This window comes from Gadus macrocephalus, chromosome 1 (assembly GCF_031168955.1).
Source record: "Gadus macrocephalus chromosome 1, ASM3116895v1".
Taxonomy (NCBI): domain Eukaryota; kingdom Metazoa; phylum Chordata; class Actinopteri; order Gadiformes; family Gadidae; genus Gadus; species Gadus macrocephalus.
In genome coordinates, this window is record NC_082382.1 from 21,270,496 (window position 1) to 21,289,040 (window position 18,545).

The 18,545-nt window shown below is 42.4% G+C and overlaps 2 protein-coding genes and 1 long non-coding RNA gene across 3 annotated transcripts; 2 read left to right on the forward strand and 1 right to left on the reverse strand.

The window, feature by feature from the left end:
- LOC132458249 (tumor necrosis factor receptor superfamily member 14-like) lies at positions 1-6,925 on the forward strand. Its single transcript, XM_060052825.1, has 10 exons — positions 1-154; positions 1,246-1,436; positions 1,541-1,666; positions 1,764-1,919; positions 2,500-2,587; positions 3,406-3,566; positions 3,677-3,702; positions 3,792-3,819; positions 4,031-4,100; positions 5,551-6,925. Exons 2-9 carry the CDS (start codon positions 1,280-1,282, stop codon positions 4,066-4,068), a joined length of 780 nt encoding a protein of 259 aa, XP_059908808.1. The 5' UTR covers positions 1-154; positions 1,246-1,279; the 3' UTR covers positions 4,069-4,100; positions 5,551-6,925.
- A 2,216-nt stretch (positions 6,926-9,141) lies between these two features.
- LOC132458267 (uncharacterized) lies at positions 9,142-15,873 on the reverse strand. Its single transcript, XR_009525875.1, has 2 exons — positions 15,779-15,873; positions 9,142-9,198 (listed from the first exon to the last, which is right to left on the reverse strand). It is a non-coding gene; the product is annotated as an uncharacterized LOC132458267 (long non-coding RNA).
- LOC132458257 (tumor necrosis factor receptor superfamily member 14-like) lies at positions 10,558-16,181 on the forward strand. Its single transcript, XM_060052837.1, has 7 exons — positions 10,558-10,879; positions 13,030-13,083; positions 13,235-13,472; positions 13,564-13,689; positions 13,779-13,934; positions 14,788-14,875; positions 15,075-16,181. Exons 3-7 carry the CDS (start codon positions 13,316-13,318, stop codon positions 15,319-15,321), a joined length of 774 nt encoding a protein of 257 aa, XP_059908820.1. The 5' UTR covers positions 10,558-10,879; positions 13,030-13,083; positions 13,235-13,315; the 3' UTR covers positions 15,322-16,181.
- Positions 16,182-18,545: the final 2,364 nt, after the last annotated feature.

Sequence of the window (18,545 nt, forward strand, 5' to 3'; positions counted from 1 at the left end):
TCTTGATGATATGCCAAAGGGGTGTGTGTCGAGCGATCATGCACACGCTTTCGTTTTCTCATGAGAAAACGAACTTATTTCCTCTTCCGCAACCTATTCTGATAAAGAGTGGCAAAGAGACATAGGAAGGCAAACATTATTCCAACAAAACACGGTATGTAACTAATTTATCCTTTCGGAAATTAAATAGAATCAAACGACGACGAAAACGAAAGGCTCTCATCTCCATTATGCCTAGGGGGGCAGTTGGAAAGGAGTATGCGATAAGGCGTTACTTTACATTGTTTGGGGAGAACGTTCTAAATATTCTAAGGTTGATAAAGCCTAAATTAACAGAAAATAAATGGCCTTAATTTCTCCATGTGAGAAAGAAAAGGTCCCCGCGCCCGACTTAAAGGAGTGTTTTCTCTTAGGCTATGTCATTTGATACAATTTCGAGAGTGACTGGAAAAGTCTAAATGCATCTTAATGCGAGTAGGCTAATATAGGCCTAACTCAATAAAAAGAAGAAAATATTTCCTTAATTTCACAAATACCGATAGCAGCCCCGGGTACGTCGGAGCTTATCGTTACTGTAAAAAAAAATCCGCATGTCTTTTTTTTTTGTGCCCATATTTAAAAAAAAATCACTGTTCACTGTTTATGCATCAACCTAGTTGCAGAAGGTGAGAAAATACATAGTTGTGAAAAAGGAGTTGTGTTTCTTAAAACAAACAGTGCTTTAGCCTAAACCTTATACTAACCACAACTTAACCCTTAATTGTGTTGCCGAAACTTAACCAAGAAGTTCTGTGGCCTTTACCTAACCAAGTTGTTGCGTTGCCTAAACCTAACCAATAAGTTGTGTTGCTTAAACCTAACTAAGTACTGTAGTTCTGTCGGAAAAGTCTAACCAAGCTGAAATACTGAACATAATTAGCCTAAAATCACACAGGACACAAACCCCTTTCTCCTAGGTGAAACTCTTGTGTTGGACCCATTCATCCAACACTACCTCCTCCCTTCATTAACTTAAAAATATCCTTTCATAATACTAATTATATCCTGTTCTTTAAACAAGGGGTACCTGAGAAAAGTATTTTTCAGGCTAAACCAATCAGAGGCAGAGTAGGGGCAGAGGCAACTGTTACACACACACACACACACACACGCGCACGTTACTCTTGGCTATGACCCATTTGTTATTCATTTTTAGTACCGTTGATGTAAGGCTAGTCGATGGATCAATGTTTTATATCCCCACAGATATTTCCAGTATCCGCCACACAATGATGTCTTGATGATGGGAGCTTCTGGACTAAAGATTGGACAGCCTTGTCCAACCACCTTGGTACATTTAGTTTGGCAGTTTTTTATTGCAGGTACTATTGTATCAGCAAATTGTCCCCCGAATGAATACCGACATGGAATTGAATGTTGCCCTGAATGTCCATCTGGTGAGACTGAAATACCGAAAATATTGATAATTTAGAAAATCTAAATTCTAAATTATTTTGGCAAAACATTTCTGGTCCAATTCCATCCATTTTCTGTCCAACAGGAAACCGTGTGTCCGAGGACTGTAGAGAGAATAAAATTACTGCCTGTGAGCTGTGCAGTGAAGGTACTTTCCACAATGGCTATAATAAGCGTAAAGAATGTGATCCCTGTACAGACTGTCCTCCAGGTAAATTCACCTGTCTTTAACAAATAAGAATTCAACACCTCCTCAGGCAACTTTTGTGTTCCATCGGGTTTCTCTGTAACTGCATTGTGATTGGCAGGTCTAGGTTTGAAGGTTAAGAAGCTGTGTACAAAGACATCAGATACTCTGTGTGAGCTACTGGATGGATACTTCTGTCAGGAGACCAAGAGGGGTGGATGTATGGCAGCACAGAGACACAAGGATTGCAGTCCTGGTCAATACATCAGACAAAGAGGTATTTATGAAAATATTTATTAATGAATGATTTCTTACGCAGAAATCTGCCTATAATCTGCTTGCCTGTCTGCTTGTTATATTTAAGTTGCAGTTCATTCCAAGTTTAGATGCTGGGTAGCACATATGCTTCCTTGGTGGCATTGTTTATGCCTGCGTCTATCCAGGCTAAAAGATAATGGCAATGGAAATGGCAACCTGCAAGCTAAACTTTGATAAATGTGCATTGTTCCAAAAGAAAGAAAAAAAGAATACAACTTAAGAAGAACAATAGTTCAGCGCTGCATGCAGCACTCACCTAATAAGATGTGAAGTACAAAACGAATATGACAACTGTAAAAGTCTTGAGTCTGCAGGTTGTGAACAACAGTGAGCAAAAACAAATCCATGATGTTTTAAATAATTGGAAATGCACTTTATGCAACGGGTATTGTGTAATTTGGCAGACGCTTTCATCCATAGCGAAGGACCTTGAATGGAGATACAGAAGCAGATCGGGTTAGGTATCTTGCTCAAGGATGTCTACATTATACCTGAATTTCATGTATCTGCATTCTTTCCAAATATTATTATTTGTACAGGAATGGCATCTGAAGACACATTGTGCATCAAATGCATTGATGGAACATTCTCAGATGGCAACTCAACTTCTTGTCTGCCTCACACAAGGTAAGGGGACATTACATTTAATTTATCAATGCAGTCTGTATAATTGCATTTACATTATAGTCATGTCTTCAGCCTATTGATATAGTCAAAGAAATGTTGGCATTGCATAATGCAACAGAATAATAAGCGAAAAAAATAAAAGTGAAACGTTACTTTGTATAGGCCTACCATGTAATATGAACTAGTACTCAATTATAATACTATGATTATATCTGTATGCTCACTATTTGTAAACTAAGTAGATATCAGTTACTTTATCTATGACATTATTGTATTCTTATTGACCGAATCAGCTGAAATTTAAATATTATTTGAGCATATTGTTTTATGTTATCAAGGGAACATCTGGACGATAGTTATTTTAGTGTATTTCTTATGTTGGATTTGTAGCGCATTGACTTAGAAAAGTTAAAAGGCAGAGGTGCCAGTTATTGAAAAAAATGCACACCCTTCGAATGTTGTTGTCCAATCAGAATAAAGTATTCAACAATGCTGTGGTGTGAAAATGTGTTTCCTCAACGCACAATGTTGTTGGTAAAAACATATTTTTACTTAAAAAAAAAAACACATCAGTCGAGTCACTTGCACAACTCAAGCCTCCCTCCAGTCTAGAACTCTGGCCCTCTTAAGGAGCACCAGAATGGGTGTGGCTCAATTGAGCCACAGCTGCAGACTATTACAGGGCTAACAGCCTGACGGGAACACTTGAATCTTTTAAAACATGTTAACACAGTGAAGATGCCATTCACATCTTCACATGTGGTCTAAACTAAACTAAAATGGAAACTAAACATGTGTTTTTTTCCTTTGCACTTCAGATGTGGTGAGGGACAGCAGCAGATAAAACCAGGAACACAATCAACTGATTCTGAATGTGGAGAACCTTCAAAAGCATTATTATGGCTCAGCTCAATACCAATCGTCTTAATACCAGTGTTCATTGTCATGCTTTGTGTTTGTTACAGAAAAAAAAAAAAAGGTAAGCCTAATATTCAAGCCTAATATCTATGATGGTCATGCTGAATGATGGTGACTGCTATCCTATTGCTGCTGTCCTGACGTGCTTCTATGTTATTTATCACTTTATAGCATGGAGTGCAACTGCTCAAAGATTGGTACGTGTTATTACCTTGGTTTTAGACGGAATACAATGTTATTATAAAGGTGCAGCTTGTAATCAACTCAATTATTATATTTGCTTTAGATGGAAAGGTTGAAACCTACTTTGAAAGGTAAGTGCTTACTCCACCTGTTTAATGTGTGGGCTACTATATAATGTATTTATAACCAGTGATGTCTTATGTAACATTGTTGGTAGTTATTTTAGTATTATTTTCAGACAGCAAGTTTCGCAAATAATGGCACTGTCACAAATCAATATACAAAGAAATACATTGATATAAGTGGGCTGTGTGTCCTGACCCATTATTCCTTATTTTTCAGAGGTCCCCAACAGAGATGAACAACAGACTTCTCAATGAATGACCGTTTGATCTTTTAACGTTTTCAGCAGGTATGTCCAAAGTGTGTTGTATTCTTCTCTTCAGTTGCCCATTTCTGTGAGACTTCCACAAATTCAGACCTCTCAACTCTTTAAAGGCCCACTATGCAAAATTTTTAGCCAAAATTACATTAATTATGCGGGTTGAGAGTTATTCTGATGGTTCTACAACCATTTCTGGGTCGTTTGGTGGGTGTTTCATTGCCCCTTGTCGCTTCTCCAAGGAAAAAGCGAATATGCAACTTGCTCTGCTCGGACCGACACAATCCGGATGCGACGAAGCGGAAGTATCCAATCGCGCCTCGAAAATGTAGTCAGATTGTAGTTTCGAAAATGCTTTACGGCACAGACACACCCAAAAACATGGCACCGGCTAGATATAAACAGCCAGTTGCGATGCAATTGTTGCTTTCATCATGGATCAATCGACTGATAAGGGACCCAAGAGGCGACTGTCGGTGCTATCGTTATGTATTATGTTGGCCAACACTCTTACACTGATTGTTCTGTTCAACAAAGATAAAACTATTATTATCTAGGATATAAATTCTCCCCGTCAACTATAAAAAAGGATGGATTTATGTTTATTGCAATACAAATACACCTTTTCTACACCTTGTCTACACTTTATGAACATCTACTTCGGACATGGCTCCACGCATTCGCCGGCTTCTTTGAAAACAAATGCACATGGCTAGCGTAGAAGTGCATGGGGAAGGGTCGTCAATGAGTTGTTACGACAGTGTTGTAAAATATCTACTACGAAGCTGTAGGGGGCGCTGTGTAGAGAAAAGTGTGTGCGCAAACCAAGAAAACAGCGAAGAAATGGCCGATCCTGCATAGTGGGCCTTTAAATGTTAACCTTTAAGCTTTATTCAAACATCCCAAACATTTTTTGAATCATTAAGGTACGGCCGGCCACACACATTACGCGCGTAGGCTTAAGGGCGTAAAGCGCCTAACCTGCCGCTTGAACATTGTGTGTCACAAGAATGGTTCAACGTGCCTAAGGCGTACGCAGCTAGATGAGCCCGCCCAAAACTTATTTTCCCCCGCTATTTTTCTTTTGCTCCACAAACATGCCGGAGATCACCACCATCGCTGCGCTGTATTTGTTGTGGGAGTCCGAGGAACGTAGGAAACGTCCATGTTCTTTCTGCTTCTGTGCGTCCTCCATCTCTCTGCCAGTGACGTCGGGTCAAGCTCAACGCTGATTGGCTATCGCGGCTAAGCGTCACGTGTAGGAGCGTAAAAAGTTAAATCTTTTGCTTTAGCGTGTGTAACGCATCTACGCGCCTAAACCAATGGTTCCCTATGCAAAAATGCTGATTTTCTACGCCTCTTACGCGCATAGCATGTTTGCTGTGTCCGTTGCTTTATACTGATCTTAAAAAGATTTTCGATTTCTTTTCTACTTTTATGTTTTTAAACAAATGAGGATAATTTACGTCGTCTCATTCAGGAGTTCTCAACCACGGGCCCGCGGAGCATTGGCCAACGCGCCACAGGGATTAACACCGCACCAAATCATCTGACCACATCACCCCCGTCCTCATCCAACTTCACTGGCTCCCAGTACACTACCGCATCCAATACAAAACCCTACTCCTCACCTACAAAGCTCTCCACAACCTAGCCCCCAGTTACCTCTGCGACCTCCTCCAAGAATACACTCCCTCCCGCTCCCTCCGCTCAACCTCTGCTGGACTACTATGTATCCCCACATCACGACTCATTACAATGGGTGCCTGGTCATTCAGCTGTTCAGCACCCAGGCTCTGGAACTCCCTCCCCCCACACATAAAACAGTCAGACACCATTACAACCTTCAAATCCCAACGCAAAACTCACCTGTTCAAACTCGCACACAACGTCTAACTGATCACTGTCTTGATTGTTTGTTTGTTTTGTCTTGTTTTTGTTTTATTTTATTTTTTTAATATTTTTTCCACAACGTCTTGTTTTTAAACGATTTATGATGACTTTATGCTCTGTAAGGTGACCTTGGGTGCCTTGAAAGGCGCCTATAAATTAAATGTATTATTATTATTTATTACTAAGACAAAGCCTCAGTCATTAAAAGCTTGAAGAACTCGGGTCTAATTGACGTCCATTGAGCCTGCTAGTGCATGAGACGTCTCTCCCGCTCTAGCGCTAGATAATTTAGATACCTTGGTTGGGCCTAACGCCGTGGATTTTTCCTCCAGCATCTCCAGCATCTCACACGTTTTTTTGTTTTGAGCCAACTACAATGTTTAATGTGAGTTCAATGTTTAGTTCTTCATTAATGTGTGCTACTGTTACAGCGTTACTATTGATTGTTGAAGTTTGTCAAATTTATATAATAATTTTATTTTGAAAGTAAGTAATTTTCTTTATTTTTTTCTCTGTTTTTATCTTTGCAATGCTTTTTATTAGTTAGATTTGCTCCTTCCTGCGTCTGGTGGTGGTAATTATATTGACCCGGAGTCGTCGGCTCGTTCCTTTTTTTTGATGGTTTGTGTGAACACAGAAAGGTTCCAGATGTTGAACCCCATTCGCTAAGGTTGAATATGAGCTGTGTGACCATTGTCTATTTACTTTCACGTTGACACATTTTGGGCGTTTGCGCTACCCGTACCTTAGAGCTAGACCATCTCTGCTGGAGGTAAGCAGGTTTTTTGCAAGTAGATTGGCAAACGCAGAGCTTGCGTGTTGCTGACGGATGTCACAATCTCTGTGTTCGTCAATCTACCTATCGACTCTCAAAAACAAAATGGCGTAGACGGGTGGTCTACTGATGATATTGTGTGTATAAAATGTCATTTTTAATAAAAAATCTGTACACTTACAAAGTTCTCAATGCCTCGTTTTATATGTTAAGACCCTTATTATACTACCAAGGAGTGTCGGGCTACTTTTAGCCTTTTAAGTGGTTTAAAATAGCGATTTCGTTTTTACCATAACCAGTGCCCCCATCGTTCCAAGTTTATTCAATTCAATTCAATTCAAAGTGTTTATTGTCATATGCATAAATGAGACGTTCTCAGTTGTGCAATGAAATTCTTCCTTTGTTTCCACAGACTGAATGCCAAGATTTTTTTTTACAAGATAGATAGAACAAATAATACATTTAAGTTAAAATAAATAAATAAATAAATAAAACGGAATGTAGCGTTTTGATAGAATTGGCTAAAAACAGCCAACTGAAGAAAGCGTCTATATGCGTTTTTTGTGCTCCAAAACGAACGTTTCAACTCGTTATCATACATATCCCAAATCCATTGTACACCGGAATTACCCTTTAACAGCTCTGCAAAATAAACGGGGATGTGGTCTCCAGTGGTCTCTTTAAAGGGATGATTCTCCAGTTGAGATATAAAGGTTATATGAAGTAAACAATCATATGTATTCTAAATGTGCAAAAAAAAATTAAATCGGTTCTACCTAGCCTGAGAAAAGGCAGAACGTGTCTCTCTGGCTCAAAAGTAAGAAATCCTCCATCTACCACAATGCATTGCGCTCGCTGCACCGCCTGCCTGTTTCCGTTTGGAGGGGGAAGGACCCATGGTCCTAGCGTGAGCAAAATTTGTGTAAACATATCCCCGTGATACGTTGACTAGTTTAAACTTCTACCCTCGTTTTTTCAAACGCATCATTTGTATATTACTGTACAGCATAAATTGGCCTCTCCAGGCGTCTCCATCGTTGCCCACGTGAGCGTTGAAGTCTCCTAGCAGAACTACGGAGTCCCCTACTGGAGCCCCATATAGGACTCCATTCAGGGTCTCCAAGAGGGCCGAGTACTCTGAACTGCTGTTTGGTGCATACGCACAAACAACAGTCAGCGTTTTCCCCCCTACAACCCTTAGGTGTAGGGAGGCGACCCCCTCAAACCCTCACCAGAGCTAAGACTGCGTGGAGGTAAGCCCCACCAGATCTAACTGATAGCGCTCCCCCTCACTCACAAGCTCCGGTTCCTTTCCCCACAGCGAGGTGACGTTCCACGTCCCCAGAGCCAGCTTCTGCCGCCCGGGTCTGGTCCGTCTGGGCCTGGCTCCAGACGGGGGCCCCGGGTTCCTCCGGGCCGGGTCACATCTCCTCTTCTTCCATTATTCATTGAGGTTTTTGAACCTCAATGTCATTCATGAATATTGTTTAGGTTTCAAGAAAGCAATTTTCATTGATACAGGAACAGCATCTCAAGACACAGTGTGCCTTAAATGCAACCATGGAACATTCTCAAATGGCAACTCAACATCTTGCCTGCCCCACACAATGTAAGTAGCTAATTTACTAATGCAGGATATAAATGAACTATGTTTTAACAGCACTATAGTCTTTGCTCTATTGTTAATCAAAGACATTTTAGAATTACATTTTGAAACAGAATAATAAAAGCCTGACAATGAAAATGTCGAGTGGTTGAATAGAAAATAGCAGACTTTTCTCTTTATTCTCTTTATTACAGATGTGAACATCTGGAACTGGAGGAGAAGTGTTGGGATGTTATTATTATTCATAGTAGGTGGAACACTAATTCAAATATTGACAATCGTGTTGATGCTATCTATATTTACTATTATATATTGTTACCCCCATAAGGCCCGAAGGCCTATAGGTTATGATTGTGTTTGAGGTGCATGACTGATTGCAGTGGCGCCAGTAATGCTGTGTTACTAGTAATCCAGCTCTGCGCCTCCTCTGCTGAATGCATGCAGGGGAAACAATGATCTATGTCTGTTTTATGTAAGATGAATGATAGTGACTGCTACCTTGATGCTAGCCTTGATTTCCAGATTCTCGTGAGCTTTGAATTGGAAAAGAGCCTAGAGGACTGGCGGCCAAAAACAGGAATCTGATGGCAAACTGAATTGAGAGAGCTAGACAGGTAATTCATTAATTAATTCGGTGACTATTGGTGCTAACCCACTGTTATTTTGAGGTCACCGTAGGTACGTTTTAATGTGCTTGTTTTCGACATAAAGCGCTGCAATAAGTGAATAGGAAAAGCATGGTAACGCTTGTAAGAGGGCAATTTTTTATGCAGAAGCATAATTTCTTTGTCCTATCATTTCAAAACCAAATGTGCCATGCGTCACTACTGCCACCAGCAAGTCAGAATGAGGTACTAATCACTGGTCAGTCCTTTAAACTTTACAACCTTAAAGCCTTGAACATGGTCATTCAAGGAGATATATTATGGTGTTTTCCCAACAAGTAAACATAGTATTTGAGTTCCAGAAAACATGCTTTTATGCAAATTAGCTGCTGCCCATTGCATACAAATTAACTGTCAGAGTGAACCGCAGCATGGAGGAGAAGAGATTGTTGCCGTTTGCAGACTCCCTGGGCTCTATATCTGTATAATAAAACTCTTAACAGCTGCGGTACCAAATTGTATAGTGAACGGTAATCGCTTATAAGCTCTGATATGCACTTGCTAATACAGGAAAATAAAGCTATACAAAACTATATACACTTCTATAAGTGGAGATACGTATTATGTATTTTAAATATTATGCTTTGATGTTGTTGCATAATTTTGCTTTTGAGGTGACTGCAATAAAGTGATGGCTTACTTCTAATCTATGTTTTTATCAGCAGTATAGAATTTTGGTTAGCACTTAGTTGTGGTTCTGTTATTGTACTCTTTTTTTTTAAACATTATCAACCCGTTTTAAACCAAATATTGAACATTAAGTTCTCAGTCAGTAATGTATGCTACTAAAATATAGGGTTAGGGTTAACATAAGATATCTTTGTTTATGTTCCATGGCTTTGCAAGTGGCCTTCCCTTCGCAAAGGTAAGCGGTCCCTTCGGACCACTTGAGGTGACAGCGATTCAAGAGTCACTGTGTAAAAAGCTGAAATAAATATGTATGTTTGTTTGTGTGTATGTATTATCAGAACAAGTCACATAGTCATTACTTCCTTATGATCAGTTTTACACAAGGTTGCATCTCTATATTTTGTTAACTTAAAAACCCAAAAAGCAGGTCAGTATAATTTAAATCCACAAGCAACATATGTGTGATCCGGGGCATATAAAAACTGGGACCAGAAAATAATTACCTTCCCTCCATTGAAACTCATTCATATTTTTCTCTCGATCTCTCATAAGTCCCATGGGCTCTAGTGGAAGGGGCGTGACTTCGCCACTATGAGAGAGGTCTAAGTTCTGTATACTACACATAAATAAACAAACACTTAACCTAATATTCATCATGATAAAAGGGAATTTATTAGGATAATTATTATAATTATAATTATTATATATTACAAATAATTAATAATGATATACATTATTAAAAATAATACATATTGTAGCGACCACGGGTGTGGACGCTGGTCCCGGAGCAGCAAGGGATTCTGGGGGTTCAACTGTCGTAGGGGTTTTGACCTTTTTGGGGCTCACTGGGTTACTTTGTGGTTGGTTGTTGTGGGGGGATTAATACGCTACGAGCCAAGGTAGCCTATTGTGTGTTGTTCCATTGTGTGATGTTTAGTGTGATCGCGACCATTAGTGAGAGTGCTGTGTGTGTTGGTCAGGTGTCACCAATGTTCAGGGGGTTGATTTAATATCAGTCCGTAGTCGTGCGGTGTATTGGGACGCGGAACTGCATAATTGCTTATCGTGGTCACCACCCAACTGCTCGCGCTTCCCGTGCTGCTCGCCACGTTATTCTTTATATTACAGATTTGTGGGCAGTCCCAGTCGAACCAAAACAGCTCTACCGGAAACCAGCTGACACACAACACCCAACGCTCCAACCTTGATGCCGCATCGTACATGACTTCAATTATTTAAGGTAAGTTATTGTAGCTCACGGATTGATTTGCTGTTTGGTTGTAAAAATAAATATTTGGATTATTAAAATGATATATGCTGTTTAGTTTTGTCTTAAAGGGACACTGTAAAAATGATTCCCATCTAGTGGTACAATTGTATATTGCATTCAAACTAATAGTGCCAGAGAATGTCTAACTGTACGTCCACACCAGAAGCGAATTGAGCGACCAAATCGCCGGAAGTCATTCACTTTCTATGGGCAAGAGCGACCAAAGCGACCAACGCTACCAGCGGCCAAAGTTGAGCGACCAGAGCGTCCAAAAAAAGTTGACAACTTTTTAACTTTATGCAAATTACTATGACGCGCTTCAGCGGCCAAACACTGACAGCCAATTGGAATGTAGACGCTCTTCGCTTGCGTGGATCCCAGGGAACACCGGCAGGCACTTTGGTTCCTACCTACCTTTATTCACTCGCTGAACAAAATGTCGGCTGAAGTATTAATCGCGGCTGTAACTGGGCACCCGGTGTTGTACGACCCAACCCTTTTTCAGTTCAGAGATCGAAACGCCATAGTGGTTTGGATACCAAGTGATGATAAGCGGGGGGATTTATACATCTAGAACGTTCCTATTTAAGCGGGAATCATTTTCATTTCACTGTGCTTCTTCTCCAATCGTTTGTATGACATGCTGTACAGTGGACAGTGGCCTCATATCGGTCACAAGCATGTTTAAAACGCTCTCTGTAAGCATTGCAGTCTCTTGTACAGTGCATGACGGAGCCTGGTGAACTAAGCTGTCCATACGCCGTTGTGAAGTGCTGAGGGGGAGGAAAAAGCTATTTATTAATATGCACAACAAGTGTCATGCTGTAATCTAGCCCTCACATTAAAGTAAATATCTGTTTTATGTCGAGTTGTATATCTGCAGCAGTTACCATTACCTACAAATAATATATAATGTCTGGGGTAGGCCTACTTGGTGTGGTAACCTAACACAGGGAGTAGGGGTGTGTGATTGTGTGTGCACGCGTGCGTGAGGGAGAGTGAGAGACAAGTGTGTGTGTGTGTGTGTGTGTGTGTGTGTGTGTGTGTGTGTGTGTGTGTGTGTGTGTGTGTGTGTGTGTGTGTGTGTGTGTGTGTGTAAAGGGGTTATTTGGTGTAGGCTATACTCGCTTGCAATTGAACATGAATAAGTTTAGTTTACTGCTTAAAAAAATCAAAGATAAACATCAATCTAGTCAAATCGCATCCCGACTTTGATACAAATGCAGTATGTTCAATCAGCTATCATCAATGTTTACGTTGCCTTGTGTCGGCGACGCTTGGTGAACTAGCGTTAACACCTGGATGCTTTCGGCGCAGATGTTGAATCAGTGTCGTGCTGTTGTGGTATGCCAGTTCTACATCGCAGTAGACGTATTGCACCTTGTCGTCGTCTTCTTTTTTTAGTGTAAAGTGATCCCAGACTTCGGACATTCTCTGCCGTTTAAGGACTGCTTCTTGACTCCGCCATCTCACCAACTGAGTCCGAATATAGCGTGTGTTTCTTCAAAAACGGTCCGTGTTGAACTAGGATCCCTGTGCTGAGCAGGCCACATCATTTGCGAGATAGGAATTTAACGAAGCTTCGAGGGAGTTTTGCCTTTTTTTTGTAATCGAGTAATCGTTTCAGCCCTACTACAAAATCGATGGGGAAAACCAGCTAGCTAACTACATGCTATCATATCAGGGTTGAATCAGAATTGAATATCTATGGCATCAGCCACGAATGCGTGTATGTGCGTGTATGTGCCAGGCAGGCGGGTGGGCGGGCGGGCGGGCGGGCGGGCGGGCGGGCAGGCAGGCAGCATTGGAGAGAGGGAGGGGCAGGCAGCATTGGAGAGAGGGAGGGGCAGGCAGCATTGGAGAGAGGGAGGGGCAGGCAGCATTGGAGAGAGGGAGGGGCAGGCAGCATTGGAGAGAGGGAGGGGCAGGCAGCATTGGAGAGAGGGAGGGGCAGGCAGCATTGGAGAGAGGGAGGGGCAGGCAGCATTGGAGAGAGGGAGGGGCAGGCAGCATTGGAGAGAGGGAGGGGCAGGCAGCATTGGAGAGAGGGAGGGGCAGGCAGCATTGGGTTTGGCCATTGAAACCAGTTCTGTGTTCATAAAAATGTGTTGCTTTCCTAGATGCAAGATGAAGAGATAGCAGAACAGTGAGGGTCCAGGCCAAGTGAGGCACAGGTAAGTGTGTGTGTTTGTGGTTTTCAAATATTACTTATACTTCTTTATCGCCTTTACACTAACATTGCTTCTACTAATATTTTGTTTTTGTAGTGTTTACATTTATTCAAATTTTGTTAGCTTCTAAGTCTTATGTTTTTATTGCTTTCAGACATTTCCAGTCTTCCAGTTGTGTCCACCACACAACGTAGCTGACATCAAACTCAAACACTTTGGTTACTACAACTTCCTGATGATTCAAACTGGAATAAACATTGGACATCTTCGTCCAATTTTCTCTGAACATTTAGTTTGGCTAATATTCATTGCCATTACTAATGTATCAGCAGGATGTCCCTCGGATGAATATCCAATAATGCATCATGAGTGTTGTCCTAATTGCCAAACTGGTAAGAGTGAAATACCTCCAATGTTGATTAATATTGACATTTATATATATTGATTTTGGCAAAACACATCCGTTCCAATTCTGTCCCACAGGCCAATATGTTTCTGAGGACTGCACTCTGAGTAAGTACACAGTGTGTCTGCCGTGTAGCGAAGGTACTTTCAACAACGGATCGAATGGGCTCAAACAATGCTTTCCTTGCACAGACTGCGTTTCAGGTATTGTCACCTTCATTATATTTCAACACCTCCTCAGACAACTTTTGTGTTCCATCGGGTTTCTCTGTAACTGCATTGCGATTTTGCAGGTCTCGGCTTTAAGCTGAAAAAGCAGTGTACAGCCACATCAGATGCTCTGTGTGAGGTACTGGACGGCTACTTCTGTAAGGACTCAGTGAGGGGTGGCTGTATGGCAGTTCAGAGACACAAGGATTGCAGCCCTGGCCAATGCATCAGCCAAAGAGGTTGGTGTCCCACTATGTGTGCATGAATATCCAAATTAAATCATTGTTAGAAAAGTCCTGTATAGAGGCCAGCTAATCCACAAAGAGGGATTCACTTTGAATCCATACAATGATACAAGTATACACACCCAACAAATTTCCAAAATACACTTCAATATAACTTTAATACTGCTATAATAGGGCTGGGTTTTCAGGGAATTATGTGCTGTGTTCCATTAATCATATTTCCATGAGTACACTTAAACATAGTATCCGCACTCACTAAGTGCGCTAATTTTCAGATGCCAGTGTTGTTCCAAATCAAATACTCAGTGGTGCACTAACCGGAAAGTACGATCACGACTGCCACCGCGGCTCCTCCCCGGCAATAAACATCCCGCTCTAAGTACGGATAGTATTGATATTGGAACACAGCAATGGCCAAGTTTTCCCTGCTTTAGCAAATCCTGCGTAGACCCAGGGCTTGAAAACAAAATTATTTTTCAATCGTTCCGCTCCGAACGGATCCGGTATATTTAACCTTTTCGTTCTTGCGTTCCGCCACCAACATATCGTTCCTGAACCGGTTCGGAACGTAAAATAACGTTCGTTCTTAACGTTCCGGCAGTGTTATTGGGCCTAGTCTATTTTTGTGTTCGATACCTTACAGACCTAGTTATTGGTATTTGCCCTTAATTTACCCTTAATCCGTTTCCGTTCCTCGTAAAATTCCGTTCGTTTTCGGTTCTCGTTCCTTGAACCGGTTCGGAGCCCTGCGTAGACCTGCTACCACCAAACATTCCGAAATATCAAATATGTTTAGTCATGCATCAATATTGGTTATGTTTCAAGAAAGCAATGTTTATTGATACAGGAACAGCTTCTCAAGACACAGTGTGCCTTAATTGCAACCATGGAACATTCTCAAATGGCAACTCAACATATTGCCGGCCCCACACAATGTAAGTAGTTAATTTCCCAATGCAGAATATAAATGGACTGTTTTAACAACACTATAGTCTTTGCTCTATTGTTAATCAAAGATATTTTAGAATTATATTTTGAAACAGAATAATTAAAGCCTGACAATGAAAATGTTGAGTGGTTGAATAGAAAATAGACGACTGTTGTGAGAAATGGGTGGTTTTGTCTTTATTTCAGATGTGAACATCTGGGACTGGAGCAGATGAAACCAGGAAGTGATTCCAAAGATTCTGAATGTAGTTCATTCAAAGGCGGGGATAAAAGTGTTTGTGAGGTATTAGGATTAATAGTAGCTGGAACACTAATTCAAGTAGTGGCAATCTTCGTCCTGATGCTATGTCTATATATTTATATACATTGTTTACCACACGTTGAAGGCCTGAATGCCTCTAAGTTAAGTATTTTGTGTGAGGTGGTTGAATGATTCCAGTGGGGCTAGTTATCCAGGTCTGCACCACTTTTTTAAGTAAAACTGAATGATGGTGCTACACTTTATTGGAAAGAGCCTGGGGGAGACTAACATTTTGGCCAGCCAATTGGGTGGGACTTGAGATGGGGCGGATTGGTCATGAACAGTGTCTAAGGGCAGCTCAATGCTGCTAGTCTGAATTCAGCAATTCATTCGCTCAGACTTAATTGGTGCTGACGATTTTTCTGCATTCTCAGGCCATATCTGGGTACCCACTGTGATTTTGTAGTTGCCGTAGGACGGTTTTAATGTACTTGTTTACAACATTAAGTACTGCCAGACCATGAATATGCCATATTCTCTGAGAATAAGGGAATAGGAAAAGCATTGCAATGATGGCACATTTTTATGCAGAAGCACAATGTATTTTTCCTATCATCTCAAAAACAAATGTACTAATCACTGGTCAGACTTTGAAACTGTACAGCCTTAAAGCCTTAAACATGTTCACTGATACAAGCAGTGCAGTAGGTTCAATTTAAGTGCATATGCTGTCAATCCCAGGTACAGTATTTGATTGCAACAGTTCTAAATGAAGCAGAAAGTAGGGGATTTTTTGGCGAGTTTGGTTTCAAAATCATGCTTTCTTCTGCTCCATTATGCTCTCTTTACAACTCTCTAATCTTAACAGCTGCGTTACCGAATGTTATAGTGAAAGGTAATCCCTAATAAGCTCTGATATGCACTTGCCAATACAGGAAAGTAAAGCTTTACAGAAGTGTATATTACTTCTATAAGTCGAGATACAAATATTATGCTTTGATGTTTTTGCACAAATGGGGCTTTTGGGGCGACTGCAATAAAGGGAGGGCTTATTTATACTTTTTTTTTTTCAGCAGTAGATTTTTTGTCAGCTTTTAATTTCTGGTTCTGTTTGTACTCTTGTATAAACATTAATATCCTGTGTTGAACCTGTTGAATACCTGTGTTGAATATTGAACATTTAGTTCTGTCAGTAATGGATGCTACTAGAAACATGCCCTTAATGGAAATGATGGTCTTAACTAAACTTAAAGAGCAGAAATATATAGATGTATGCATTAGTGTGTATTATCAGAACAAGTCACATAGTAATTACTTCCCTCCGATCAGTTTTTGCACAGGGTTGCAAAAACTGAAAACAAAGAAGCATTTCAAACTTAAATTTGCACTTTTGTATCTCAGGCCTATTTCTTTATATGTATTATTTTATTCATGCAATATTGGTTATTCATAGTTGTATCAGTGTTTCATTGATATAAAAAAAAAAAGTTTATGTTACGCTTGTGTGTGTCTCATTTTCCTCGGTTGATGGTAGCGCAGAGCCAATTCAGCAAATTAAGTTTCAAGTTATGCGTTTTTATGCGAGTCTCGCAGAGCTAAACAACATGGACATGTTTTTATCAACTTAATTTCGGAAGTCTAACTACTAAACCTAACGTAAAAGAACTCGGAGGCCAGAATTATTTTGGCGAGCAGCACATGAAGGATGAGACGGGAGACCAGGTTCAACCAATTATGCAGTTCCGCGCCCCATACACGGCACGACTACGGCTGCCTTTATTCGACACCAACCTCGTATACGGAACAACAGCACACCCAACAAACAAGTCGTTTTCTGTGACGGTGGCGGCAACGATAGACACACATGTTAACATTAAACGACACACAACTACACACAACCAATTAACGCCCCAACCCCGTTAACCCGACTTAACCTAACTACAAGGACGACAAAGGCCCCTTTTTCGCAAACGGACAACACTGATTCCCAGAATCCCCTGAGCGACCCCGTAGGAGTCGCCACACAGCCCCCACCTTAGGGGTCAGACGTCCCGACGACCCCAACACCCATCACATTGTCCGAAATGTTCCGGTGGCCGGCTGTCTAATTGGGGCTCAGTCCGGGACGCCCGTCCCCCGCGGCGGGCGGAATAGGCCCTCCTCTGCCGAAACCCACGGGTCAGTCGTAGCCTTCGGGGTGTGGACGGGGACCACCGCCATCGGGGCCCCCCACCAGTTTCTGCCATAGGGGGGGGCGCTGGAGCGCTGTTCGGGGACCCCATCCTCCGTTGCCCTCTGCCGTCTGGCCCGTCGACGGCCATGTCCATCCCACCCGCATTGCTTGACCCGCCGACACTGCTCCGGCTCGAGGTCCGGTGGCCTGGGGTTTCCGGACCCGGTCCTTGTCCTGCCCGGACTGGAACGCCGCTGGCGTTGTGCCACGAGAGAGGGCTGCCCCAGCCGCGTCCAGCCGGGCACCACAGCGACGGCAGCAGTGCTTGGCCGGACCAGACAGGTCCTGGCGATCATCGTCCTTTGACGCCTGCAGGCGGGGTTGGTCGGAGAGCTCCCGCTCCGCCTGTTCCGCCACGTCTAGAGCCACATCGAGGGTCGGGGGCTTGGTGAGGCGGACGTGCTGCCCCAACCGCGGTGGGGCAAGTCCCTGAAGGAAGGCATGCAGGGCTAGTTCATCCCTAGCCGCAACAGGGAAGTTGGGGTAGCCACGCCAGGCGTACAACTGAATGTCTGCTGCGAAGGCCGCCAAGCGTTCCCCCTCCTGGCGGCGGCGGCGGCGGCGGCGGCGGCTGGTTAGCAGCTCCCGGCTGTGGTTGACGACCCCCCCCTGCCTGAAACGCCTCTCCAACGCCCGGGTCAGGGCCTGGAGGTCCCATAGGTCCTCTGGGGACAGGTCCAGGAGCGCCTGCACCGCCGTCCCCTCCCCGGCACCCCAGTCATTGTGCCACTCCGCGAGCCGGAACTGGGCCCGGTCCGGCTCCCCAACCCCGCTAACCCCACTTAACCTAACAACTACAAGGAAGACAAAGGCCCCTTTTGTCAAACAGACAACACTGATTCCCAGAATCCCCTGCGTGACCCCGTAGGAGTCGCCACATTATGTACTTTATTTTGGAAGACTTATACCATAATCCTAACCTGATAGGTATTTTAGACCTGGGGCCTCTACGAATTCTCTTTTTTTGCGTAGGAAATTTCTTCTCCTTACGATATGACCCGGAAGTGCTTGGAGAAAAGGTGGTTTGAATTCTAAAAATGCTTAGGAAAGGAGCCTAGATGCTTCCTTTACAACCTCCTTCAGCGTAGGTTACTCCTGAGCAACCTTTACGAAAGGAAAGGAGATAGTGGTATCCCATAATCCATTACGGCGGCAATATTTAAAACAACGAAAGCAACATGCC

Bases quoted from the DNA above. Each gene is read 5' to 3' on its own strand.
- LOC132458249 (XM_060052825.1), top strand. From the start codon at position 1,280: ATGATGGGAGCTTCTGGACTAAAGATTGGACAGCCTTGTCCAACCACC. The intron at 3,703-3,791 runs GTACGTGTTATT...TATTTGCTTTAG, and splicing joins GTGCAACTGCTCAAAGATTG to ATGGAAAGGTTGAAACCTAC. The intron at 3,820-4,030 runs GTAAGTGCTTAC...CTTATTTTTCAG, and splicing joins GTTGAAACCTACTTTGAAAG to AGGTCCCCAACAGAGATGAA.
- LOC132458257 (XM_060052837.1), top strand. From the start codon at position 13,316: ATGATTCAAACTGGAATAAACATTGGACATCTTCGTCCAATTTTCTCT. The intron at 13,473-13,563 runs GTAAGAGTGAAA...TCTGTCCCACAG, and splicing joins TTGTCCTAATTGCCAAACTG to GCCAATATGTTTCTGAGGAC. The intron at 14,876-15,074 runs GTAAGTAGTTAA...TCTTTATTTCAG, and splicing joins TATTGCCGGCCCCACACAAT to ATGTGAACATCTGGGACTGG.